This window comes from Patagioenas fasciata, chromosome 15 (genome assembly GCF_037038585.1).
Source record: "Patagioenas fasciata isolate bPatFas1 chromosome 15, bPatFas1.hap1, whole genome shotgun sequence".
NCBI lineage: Eukaryota > Metazoa > Chordata > Aves > Columbiformes > Columbidae > Patagioenas > Patagioenas fasciata.
In genome coordinates this window covers 12,035,279-12,047,587 of record NC_092534.1, presented here as the reverse complement: position 1 = coordinate 12,047,587, position 12,309 = coordinate 12,035,279, and the positions used below count along the sequence as shown (strand labels likewise).

General features: G+C 51.8%; 1 protein-coding gene across 7 annotated transcripts in view; it reads left to right on the top strand.

Annotated features, from left to right (window-relative positions):
- Positions 1 to 994: 994 nt before the first annotated feature.
- Positions 995 to 12,309, top strand: part of LOC139829167 (uncharacterized) — a 43,815-nt gene continuing 32,500 nt past the window's right edge. For 5 of the 7 annotated variants that reach the window (XM_071815290.1, XM_071815291.1, XM_071815286.1 and 2 more), the window contains exons 1-3: positions 995 to 2,572; positions 5,786 to 5,922; positions 10,408 to 10,571. In XM_071815290.1, coding sequence (XP_071671391.1) covers positions 2,496 to 2,572; positions 5,786 to 5,922; positions 10,408 to 10,571 — 378 coding nt within the window. In that variant the 5' untranslated portion in view covers positions 995 to 2,495. Of the gene's footprint in view, positions 2,573 to 5,785; positions 5,923 to 8,053; positions 9,454 to 10,407; positions 10,572 to 12,309 lie in introns of all 7 variants that reach the window. The other 2 variants (XM_071815289.1, XM_071815292.1) reach the window with 2 other exon arrangements.

The window sequence follows — 12,309 nt, the reverse complement described above, 5'->3', positions numbered from 1 at the left end:
TGCTGTTGTGATCTGTTTTTTTTTCATCTTTCTGTTTCTTTCTGTTGATCCTTCTCACCACAGCCTTGCCTGGTGATTGATCCCTTTTGCCAGGCTGCTCTGTTTGGAAATCATCAGCTCTAGAATTTGGGGAAAAAGGTGAATACTGTAATTAGGGTAGGTGTTGGTGTTGCTCTCCCCAACCTGTTGCGTTGTTTGATGGTTGCTGGGGCTGGGCAGTGTCCTCCGGCTGGAGAAAACACTCTGGGACCTCAACTTGAATTTCCCCTGTCTCTCGTGTTTGCTTTGGAGTTTCCCCTCATCTTGGTCTGTGTTTAAAATCACCCCAAATGGTCCCAACACTTGAATTTTCCTCAGTGAGCCCAAATCACAGTGATGGGAGGGAAGCGAGAGCAAGAACGTGGATGGCGTCTGAAACAGCCAGCGTCTGGCCAGGGTAGTTTATAATAATCGATGGCTTGTTGGCACGTTCTGCTGCACACGTTTCTTCTTGCAGCGGGGGGGAAAAAAGCGATCAAAGCAACCTGTGTAACACATAAAACCCCGTTGTGTCGGGCTTGCCTGCAGAAAGCCGCAGGTTTGCTGAGAAACCCGAAATAGCTCCTTGCTGGAGCTGCCGTGTGGGCTCGGTGACTCAGCCCCGAGGACAAGCGCAGCCTGTGTGTCCCATGTCCCCAGCGCTGCCGATGCTCGCGGGTCACCCGGAGTCGCTCAGTCTGCCGCCAGCCCCACCGCCCTCAAACACGGCTTGTTTGCACGGGCCCGGGCCTGGCGGCGCAGACACGCGGGGCTGCGCTTTCCTGTTTGCTTAACCTGGGATTTTTATAACTGGTGCTTTTTGTCAGCGGGGCTGAAACCCGCCTGTTTGGGGAGCTGGCGGAGGTTGGTGCCGGTGGTGTCTGGGCACTGGTGTTCGGGAGGAGCCGAGCATCCCGTGGGCACCATCCGGCACCACCAAGCAGGAGAGGGCAGGGAGAAGGGCAGAATGGGCTTTTCCCCCGAGGGTTTTGCAGTGATGTTCACCTTGGCTTCCCCAGTGAGGAATTCCAGTGGCTGGAAAGCTCACAATGAGGCTTTCACGCTTCTAGAGCTAATTCATCCCAAGCCACATGCAAGACGAAAAGCGTTGCTGTGTGCTGGGCTGGGGACCGGGGACAGAGCTGTCCCCCTCAGAGGCCACCAACCTGTTGGGGATCAATGGCACCGTGGGAGGGAGAGGCGGTGGCCACATCTCTGTCCCTGTCCCCAGGGTTCGTCCAGCTGAACCCATCCCCTCTCACGCAGGGATGTACCAAAATGTGGTTTTGAAAGAAAAAGGGGTGCGAACTGGGAAGAGCAAACCAGCGGGTAACTCTGTCCCCAGCACGGAGCAGCGTTGGTGTGGGCACAGAAATGCCATTTCACACATTTCTTCCCTCTTTTTGACCGCCTGTACTGAATGGGCACCACTGAGAGGGTATTTCTGGAAAGGCTTTAAAGCAAACAGCCCTTGCATAACCAGAGGGAGCTTCACTCATTCTTTTTTCTTTTCTAAAAGTGTTGAAAAGGGCAAACAGCCGCAGCCCCGGGAGGGCAGCCCAGTCACGGTGCCATTCCCCGGTGCCTGCTCTGACGTGGCTCCCAGGGACACGCCAGCTCCCCCGGGGCTGAGGTGACAGGTGATAAATAAGGTGAGTCCTGGGTGTCACAGCACTTAGGTGTTTGAGGGACATCCTGTCCCAGTGAGCTGGTGCTGCGGGAGCACAGCTCTCCGGTCCCTTCCCTGGTGCGTTCCAGGGTGCGTTTGCACAGGGTTGGTTTGCGGTTGCCTTTCCTGCCCGGTTGCTCCGTCTCTGGTGGGTCCGGCTCAGGATGGGTGGAGGGAGCGGGGGGACCCTCCCGTGTCCTTCCTGGGGGCTGGGAAGGTAGGAGACTTGGTGGGACCGGGTGATGCCCAGGGCTGCCTAGTGACGGTGACAGTGCCGGAGGTGCAGAGCCCACTGCTCAAAGCTGCAGATCTGAACACTCTTGGCCAGGGACTGGGAAACTCCTATATGTTACCCAGTCTTTTTCGAACCAAGACGAATAGTTTAATTGCGGGGCTTGGAGCAACATATAGGGCGCTCCAAATTGTAAATAACATTTATGGCTCGATTGTCTTTTTCTAAATAGTTGGAAGCCAGTGTTCTTCTGTGAACAATGGAAGAACATTTTGTTCCGATTACCGTGTGGAGGGACGAGGGCAAACACCGTGATCCTGCATCTCGCTCCCATTATCATCCTGCCAAGGGGCTGGGGACGCTGGAGGCCACGTTGTGTCCCTTGGGGTCCGGTGTTGGTCACGGGTTGGGATTTGTGTCTTGACAGCCGGGGGAGATAACAGTGCAGCTTCAAGCCGAGCATCTATATGGGCTCGGGTGCTGCTTTCATTTACTTCATTGCCAGACACCATTAGAACCATTATATTTATATTTTTATTTTCTTTTCCCGTGGCTGAAATTGAGCCCTGGAGCCGGATGCACAGAGCAAGGCCAGACCCATCCCACGGCCCCGTCTCACCTCTCGCGGGACCTCAGGCGGGATTTTCTCGCAGGTGAGTTGGCCGCGAGCACCCACTGTCCGTGTGTACAGAACCTCCCAAAAAGGCAGTTTTCACCTTCCCAGCACCCAGGATGGCCACGGTCATGCAGCGAAATCCCGTGGAGGATCCCGCCTCTGACGGGGTCCTGCCTGGGGGTCTTCCAGGCAAAACCGGGGGGTTGGAAGTCACTGTTAAAAGTGATTCTGTCCTCAGTCGCACACTCTGCTCCCCGTCCCTCTCTGTGGGTACCAGGGAGCCAGCAGCTTCACTAATGATGTGAGGGGCCAAGGGTGCCCCCCTGCATGGGTGATCGGTGACAGGTGATGGGTGACGGACATCCCCCAGCATCCCTCATGGGCTGGTCACCAGCAGCAAATGGTGCTGGCCTCCCCCATCCCCAACTTAATTAATTTCTTTTGGTTTCCAACCTCTGGGTCAGGGATAATGGAACCCAGACCGGCATTGCTGTTCCTGTTTGCTGTGCATTGTGCTCGTTAAGCTTTTTTTTTTCTTTTCTTTTTGGTTTTTTTTTTTCAAATCAAAAATTCTCGCTCCGCTCTGCAGTACTGGCTGGAAGATAATACCCATTCAAAGGCAGTGAGGAAGGTGCATGCAGAGGATTAAATTAGAAACCTTTCCCTGGGACAAAATTTTGAAAAAAAGAAAAGAAACAATTATTTAGAGGGGGTGAGGAAATCAGAACCACATTGTGTTATCTGTTGACTGGAAGTTTTCTGGGAGAGGGTGGGTTTTTTTTTTGACGCTGAGCTATGCACTGAAAGTAAAACTTTGTGGCGTTCCCAAGTCTGCGTGCCATAAATCTGTTTGAAAGAGGACTCTGTCCGAGGTCTGCTCCTGCCAGGCTCCTCTTCCTCACTTTTCTTTGAATCGGGGACGGGGACACCCACCAAGCGCCCGCAGAGGATCAGGGTCCCGACACGAGCTCCAGCGCCTGTCGGGTGCGGGGTTTGGGTCCATCGATCAAAAATGGGCTGATCACCCCCCTGACAACTCTCTTCTCTTGGCTGATTTTTCCCAGCTCATCCCCTGATCCAGAGCCTGATCTAATCCCGCTCCCTCCTGCTGTGTGAGCTCCAAGCCCATCCTGGTGCCACCTGTGCCAAGAAGGGAAGGACGTGGCCAGGATGCTCACCCCACTGCAGGCCTGGGCAGCTCATACGTACTAGCAGATGGATTTTAGCTCATCCCTCATACCCAGGGAGTGGCTAAATCGATCTATTTTTGCATAATTTGGGAAGACCCAGCAGTGTGGCTTTCAGGGCGCACTGCAAGGAACGATGCGCGTGTCAAGGGAAAGGCTGGATCAGCTGTCCAGGCGTTCCCAGAGGGGCTGGCAGCTTCAGCTGCTCTATTACCCTGCCCTCCATGTGAGGCTCGGGCTCAAACTTCTTTGAAAATAAATTTGCAAGGGCTTTCAAGGTTGTATAGATAAAGCACCTGCCTCCAAGCCCTCCAGGAGAGCTGTCTTCTGGTGGGAAGATGGAACTGGGTGCCGTGTATTAATGTGCAACACATTTACCCTCCCACACGAATTTTAGATCTAGCTGGAAAATCTTTAATGATGGATTTATTCAGGCTGGACATGAGGGAGAAATTTTTGACACTGGGAGTGGTGAGAGCCTCGCCCAGGTTGGCCAGAGAGGTGGTGGATGAACCATCCCTGGAGACATCCCAGGCCAGGCTGGACGGGGCTCTGAGCAACCTGAGCTGGTGAAGATGTCCCTGCTCATGGCAGGGGTGGCACTGGGGGAGCTGGGAAGGTCCCTTCTACCCAAACTGTTCTGTGATTCCATGATTCTATGATTATATTTTTTGAAGTTCTGTTTTCCCATCAGGGTTTATTTCTGCTGCAGGAACACAGAGAGGTTCCCAGCTCCATCATTATCACTCATGCTGGCCACTGGGCCCCAGGAGGACAGCTGCCTCTCGCCAGACCCCTCAAACTGACAGCCTTCCTTTAAAAAAAACCCTCTAGAGTTGGTGTAAAAACCAGAAGATTTAGGGTGACTCTTGTTTTGGGAACGTGGGCCATGTGGTGGGGTCATGGTGAGGAGAACATGATGTTGTGCCTGTACGAGGTCCTTGTGCACTCCTGCTGTCGTTGTACAGCGCACCCACCCCGAGATTTCATCATTCCTGGATCATTTCTGAATTGTAGTTATTTGTTTTAAAGTAGCCAACCTTCAGTCTGGGAGTTCCTACAGAAAATGCATGTATTTGTATACCCTGCTCCCAGCTGCTTTTAGAAGCTGGCTTTACTTTAACACATATTAAAGGAAAGAGCTTTTTTCCTTCCCAGTAGATTAAGTTTGGCTAAACAATTCAGTGTGAACTGCTGGGCAAGAGGCAGAAACCTGTAGGCTAAATTACCCAGCTGCTATAAGTTTAGACCAGCATGGGATGAATTTCAGGATCGTATATTAGTTTTCATTTAATCTGATTATTCTGGGCTGGAGTTCCTGGAGGCTCTTCAGGTTATTGTCAGTCAAAAGAATCTTTAAAAGCTTCCATTTGCACTCAGCTTTTCCCATTAGAAGTCTATTTTCATTATGGATCGATTTTTATTTTAATGAAAAAATGATTCTCTCAACTCCTTGCTTTTGTATTTTACCGCAGCCAGGATTAAAACTGAAGCCACAGTGGGGTCTTGCCACTCAAAATACCATTTTCCTTTTTTGCTGAGGCCGTTGTCTTGGTTGAAGGAGCTTGGGCAGACGGTGAGGGGGCAGACAATGGGGAAAAAAGGCTCCTCTGCTCCCAGCGATGCTCCTGGTACCTCCTCATCCTCACACCCCTCCCTCCCTGGGAAAACGCTTTGAGTGGTTTGAATCCTGGGGGGATTTCTTACTCTAAAGTCTGGGAGACTAATGTGGGGCTAACTGATCTTAAAAGCCCCGTGCTGGATGGCTCCGAGTCGCGCTGTCAATGCATGGGCTGGTTTTATCTGCCCCTCCTCTCGGTTCTAGTTTGGGGAGTTGGGAAGGCAGCAAACCCCCCACTTTGCGGTGGCGGGACTGTCCTTGTCGGGTCTGTCCTTTGGGCAGGAGTGGCAGGTTTGGGGGTTCGGGGGCACCTCCCAGGGCATCCGTCCCTCCCCAGTGCTGCCAGTGGGATGGCAAAGGGCCGAGAACCCGTGTGCTAGGGAAAAATCAATAGAGAGACATCCAGAAATAAACCCCAACCCTGTTTTCTGTATTTATGCAGGATTTTGCATTGGATGTGCCAGCCTGAACCTTCTGGAGTCCACGTCCCATCCGTGCTGCTCCGGTGGGCAATCCCAGTGCTGACCCCTTGGGGAACAGGACCGTGCCAGCCACCTCTGTGGGGACATCCATCTCCTGGTACCTTGTCACTGCCTAAAGTCCTTGTTTTTTCAGGTTTTGGACGCAGGCAGGTGGGGAGGAGGGGACTGAGCTGCAACACCAAATTGTCCCTGTGTGAGTTGTGCCCCAGCTGTGACACCAGCACCATCCAGGTCCCCCCCAATGGCATCAGAGTTTTCCATCCTCCTTGACCTCCTTCTTCCCCTATCAAGCCATCAGGCAGGACAAGCCCCAACCTTTAATTTTCCACATTCAGTGTGATTTTGCCATTCCCTTCACGTCACCAAAACACCGGGTTTTCCCCCGTTTCCCCTTGCACAGGCTGGGATTTGCTTCCTCTGCGGTAGCAGCTCCGGATAAGTTTGCACATTGCTGAGCTTTTCCCTGTTGCTGGGACAATTATACTAAAATCACAGCACCTGCAAGCAGTTAGTTAGAATAATAAATTAGTGATAGATTATCAAATAAAGTGTTGGCTTCAGATGAGGTCATCCTAGCACCGTGTCGCGGGTCTCGGAGGGTTTGCCGACTGCTTTCCTGCCGCTGATGGGCTAAATAGCTCTTGTATCAGTCAATAAAAAACTTGTAGAGATTAAAGAATCAATTAGGCATTAGCCAAAGGGGCAAAAGCGTAACCCAAACATGCTGATAAAATCCAGTAGGTGATTATGGGAATGGTTCTTGTTTCATTTTACTTTTGAAAGGAATAATTGCTCATTACAGAGCATGGGGCGACCTGGACTGGATACTTTTCCAGCCTTGTAGAGGAGGAAATTCTAGCGTTCAGCTGACAGGCGTGGAGGCACGCTGTGCTTTAGGGCTGAATGGGCATTTTTTTGGATCCTTACTTCAAGAAGTATCGTTTTGTCCCTGCAGTATTTGCCAGGGGAGCTTGGTCGGTTATTTGGTGCAGCCTCAGTGTGTTCAGGATACAGAGAGATGCTCACAGGGGAGGCGTGAGGGATGGGACCAAAAATCGGTGCCTGCATCTTTTGGAGCCCCAGGGCTCCGCTGCTTATCACATAAACTTTGATTAACCAAGTAAAATCTGATCAGCTGAAAAAGCATCTAGGGATGTCTATATTGTAGCTTTTTTCCAATATTTACCGTATGGCCTTCCATCTTCCAGGCACACACACCTGCAGTGCCGGCCCCGACCAGGAATTGAGCTGTGCAATGTCAAGTTCTGCTAATTCATGCGAATATTTATTAAGTGTTAGTCTGGTGCAAAGCCTTAACCTTGTTTTGGGCCAAAAATAAGGAATACCTGCCAAGGGGTAGCTCCTTGGGAAGGAGCGACCTGAGCATCCCAACCGGCTCCTGGGCCGCTCCAGGGATGCGGCAGCTCCAGAAACCCTGTGGATGGGCTGAGGATGAGCAGCAGGATGGGTCGTTCTGGTTTAGTCCTTGTGTTTCTGCAGGATGGGACATTCACCAGATGATTTTCTGGGGAGGAAAGTTCAAATGAACTGTCGCTTTTTTTCCCCCTTCTTGTATTAAGATGTTTGGTTTCACAAGAGGAAAATAGCATGGATTGCATTGTTTCAAGTCGTTCCTATTTGGAGCTATTTCTGGTGGTGGAACATGATGCTTTCGAGCAGATTTTTAAGTCATTTCCACCCCACAAGAAGCATTGGCTTCTCAGTGCTCCCAACAAGAGCAAACATGCCTTTTGCAGTGGAGCAGCTCCCCGGGAAGGGCTGCTCCACCAGCACACTCAGTCCCTTTACTGCTTAAGGAGATTTACAAGCAAAAAAAAAGCAAAAAGCAAGTGATCCTGCAAGCACTCTGGGCATGGGGTTATTTGGAGGTGACACAAGGACATGGTGCCACGAGGACTGCAGCCACCAGTGTCCCCTTTGCTGGAGCACACGGAGCCAATTCAACCCAGCCAAGCTCCCAGCTGCCTGCCCTGGATGCTTATGTATCCTTCACAAAGCATTATTTTTATGGCATATATATATAAAGCACGTGCACAGTGTACATCACCACTGGGCTGGCGGCACCTCAGCCCGTGCCAGCCAGGCCAGGAACAACCAGTTTATTGCTCTGTGCCATCATCCTGCAGCTCCCTGTGTACAGGCCTGGGTGGGTGAGATGGGAATTTGGTTTTGGTTTATTTTCTTTATTTTTTTCCCCCTTTTTGCAGGTCACATACCACCAGGCCATGCCATGGTTGCGGTGTGTGAGTTTGCTTGAGCAATGTCAGAGAGTTTGGAGAGTTGGAGAGATGTGCCATGGCTAAGGCATCGCTTGCCCTCTTGTTTTCCACGTGCACGAAAAAAAGGAACAGAAAATAGAAGCCCAAGGGCTAGCTGCCCAGCTGCAGTAAAAACTCTTGCAAAAGCTAATTTTGCCCGGCTAACAATGAACGGCTGCAGCATCGGGAGGGGAAGAAACGCTCCCGGCTGGTGCGGGAGGAGTTGGGTTTCAAGTGCAGGGAAAAAAAGAGCCCGATCCTCGCTCAGGGGCTACGTGCTGCTAATCCCCTGTTTATTCTCCGTCTAGCCCAGCCGCCTACACTCTGCTAAGCTTTTGTTCATTAACAAGGTCCAGGGTAAGGAGATACCTCTGCAGCAGCTGTGCCGGCGCGTGGTCCCAGCAGCGACGGCGTCGGCAGCGCCGCATCCTCCTCCGGCGATCAGCACAGCGCAAACTCCATCTTCCCGGAGCAGCTCTGGATTCGTGGGGTTTGAGCCTTTCAGGATTAATTCAGCTGAGGCCCACGGTGTGTCCCTGCTGCTCGTCAACTCGGATCAAGTTTTTATGCTTCTAAGACAGCGGCAGCAAATAGGAGGAATGTAGCAAATAGTGCGACGTGAGCAGCCCCGGGTGCTGCCCCAGGGCTGGTACTTTTAATTAGGAAATTCATCTTTGTCTCCTGGGCTGAGTTCAAGGGCCAGCTGCTGCCCTGAAGTGCTGGGAAGTGGGAAAGTGGGATCTCCGCACCCCAGGTTATAGATCTGGTTTTGATCCCAATGAAGTGTTGAAAGAGGCAAATCCCTTGTATATAAAACAATAATTAGTAGTAATTTATCATTAATTATTAAGAATAATGCAAGTGCTGAGATACTAAGGCAGATAAATACACTTTGGAAACAAAAGGCCTGTAGAATTGTTCTGATCTCCTGGAGTAAAGTGACTTTTATTCAGACTAAGAAATCTTTTGCAAAACTTTAAACAAATTCAAAGGTAACTGAATTCCTATGACTTCATGCTCTGAGATGATTGTCTGTCCCTAAATCAAGGGGAGATGCTGCTTGTACCTACAACAGCACCCACATCCGTACATGGGTTGTAGCCACCACATCCCTGCTGGGCAGCGCAGCAGGAGCTGAGCTTTGCCCCTTGAGCGGGACCCTGAAGGCCAAGAACCCACACTGGCAAACTCAGAAGTTGAGTCAGAAGACAAGGATGAGGAGTTGGGCTTCTCCCTGTCTCCAGAAAGACCTTCAGCTCCTTTGGGAATGACCACACTGTGCGGACAACCCTTGCTTCGAGACCCTCTGCCGATTGAGCGCTTACCCAGTGGAGCCGGAGCAGCCGCGGGTGACTTGGTTGGCTCCTTGAGACATCCCAACACCCCTTCCCGCTCGCTCCTTTTCTCTAATTAATTACGTTTTCTGTCCCTTTGTGGCGCGGAGGAGCGCGCAGCTGTGGGCTCGGAGCTGCCATCTGCAGCGCCCGCCCGGGAAAAAAAACCTCATCGCAGCTGCCTGTGCCTGGTACCAGCGGTGCCCGGGGAGGTCATTCATCACCGGGAGCCTGGGCGAGGAAGCTTGGCAGGGAGGAGGAGGATGGTAACCACAGGAGGCAAATCTTAAAAATACTCTGCCACAGCGGGTGTTGTATCCGCAATCTCAGAGCTTGTTTCCTCCTGCTGTTACAGAAGGGCAGGATGCGGCCGTCGTGTCCCGCGTGGGATGGAGCCCAGTGTGCCTCCATCGAGCTGCTTCTGCCTGTCGGTGGGAGGAATGAGCCGTGTCCCGGGGCCAGCTCGGGGGCAGCAAGGGCAGCCTTTCCCCAGAAGCACAGCGAGGGGCTACGAGTGCTTAAATCAGCAATGCAGCACATTGGGTTGTGTTGGGTGATTGTGGAGGGTGGTTTGCTTGGTGGCCTCAAGGACACCCTTCCTTACAATCTTTCCCTGCTCTGTAGACCCCTCTGTCCTAACAGCAAAGGGCAGGAGGGAGCAAAATGTGTGAGCTGAGCCCTGCGCATACTTATGGGTGTCTAGCTCCACTGCCTCTGGTTATGGGCAATACTGCTGAAGGCTCTGACCCATTGTCTCCTGCAGCATCTGAAGCAGCAGTGTGGATGGCCCCAGAGCAAGGACACGGCAATGGGCTGAGGTCCCTGGGCTAGGGAGCTCACATTTTCCACCCTCAACCCAGCTCACCTCCCCAGCCATTGCTCGCTCTGGCAGGGGGAGCCAGCAGCCACCCATGGGTGATGTCCACAGCAGCTCTGACCTTGCCTCTGGTCTCTCTTCTTGGCCCCCAGTTCACCAGAGAGGAGAGTGGGAATTGGGAGCTGCACAAGGAACAGGGGGTGACCCCAAAACCCCACCTGCAGGTCCCTGGACACGGGTGACACCACCAGACCCATCGGTGGAGACATCTTTGCTCCTGCAAGACGGGATGCAGTCACCGTCCCAGCAGAAAGAGGTGAGAGCCAAGGGACCGCGGGGACCGGGGACGGGGTGGCTGCATGGAGCAGTGTGACTCGGTCCAATGATGCCTTTCCAACTGGTTTTCTCTCTGTGGGATGCCCCGTCTTTCCTGTTTACTTGTTATTCTGGAAATAGAACAATAAATAATTTATCGCTGATCGGTTGGCGCGCATCCGACCTGTCAGTTAAGTTGATTTTAACTGGCCAAGTGTCAGGGCAAAAGGCCAGGAACGCTGTGCTAGGGAACAGTCCCCACCACAATTATAAGATTAACACCTTGTTTAGTGGTCAGATACTGTCAAGTGGTAAAAGATTGCTCCGGTTCGTCTCTATAGAGCATCGCTCACAAATTACCTTATTAAGCAGGATCTTGCTCGCGGTCGCTCCCTGCACCTGTGGCCTCAGATATTTCCATTCATGGTGGAGAGGAGGCCAACACTCCGCCGGGGCTGCGCAGCTGCGGGAGCATTATTCCCTCTTACCATATTTGCATATCAATGAGCCCCTGATTAATATTTAAAGAGCCAGCTGTCCGAGCCACCTATGAAAGAAAAAAAGCTCTGTGAGGTTTTTATATATTTTTTTTTTAAGGGATAACACTTACTGCCCTTTATCAAGTATGCTTCATTTTTAGCCCCCCTTATTCTTTTATTTAAGAAAAAAAAAAAATGCCAGGGAAAAAAAAATATGAAACGCCATTAACGAGTTATCAGTGAATGAGTTGTGCTGCTCTCAATGCTCCTCAGTCCTTTTGTGCCGTAGTTGCAGCTGCATCGAGCAGGTTTTTTGGGGCAGGAGCCGACGGGCGCCCATGGGAACTGTATCTCCGGGCAGCTCAGCGTGAGCACGAGGCCGGGAACCGGGCCGGGCAGGGGCTGCCTGTCCTGCACGGGATGTATTTCCATGGCCCTGGCTCCCCCGGGCTCCTATCACAGAGCCGTGGCTGGTGCCGATGTCCCTGCGGTCCGGGGTGGGGGACGGATGCAGCCGCGTTGCACTCGGATGAGGAGGCTGATGGTGACCCGTTGGTTAACGAAGAGGAGCGAGACAGAAATAAACGGCTCGAGCAGGCTAATCAATTGAAATGCCATCAAAAAACTAAGAATTGATATTTTCCATGCTTCCCCAGCGCTATTAATTGCCAGGCGGTTTTGTTCCAGGCTTAAAAAGCTGTCATTTTAATAGACTACTCTCTTGCCATTTTTTTTTCCTTGAGCATTTGTCAATAATCCTCCAACAGCGGCAGCTTTGTTATTCCAACTAATTGGAGTCAAGTAGGGCTGCAAGAAAAGATTGTTCACGACTGAGCCCTGGGAAAAAATGCAAAAGGATTTTAATTTTCAATAAAATATGCAGATAAGTAGAAATTAACAGTGGGGAAGGAGGTCTGGAGCCTGCGTGAATAATGGTGCCGCTCAGACGATGGTGGCTCAAGTGACTTAATGAGGATTCAGGCAACTTGTTGGTGATGCCGGTGACTCTGCAGGGCCATGGGTGCGCACACATGCCCCCCGCACCTGCACTTTTTAGGATTTTAGTAGGTATTTCTTGTGTGCATGGAGGTGAGCGAGCTGTGTATGTGGCCGGCTGTGCCTGGCGGCAGCTGGTGGGGCAATACTTCAGGTCACGCTTTGTTATTTTCTTACACAAATGAAGGAAATTTGGGCATCCCCTCACAGTGGCGACGGGATCGCTGCGGGATGCTGCAGTTCTCGTGAGGCCACGTACGGACA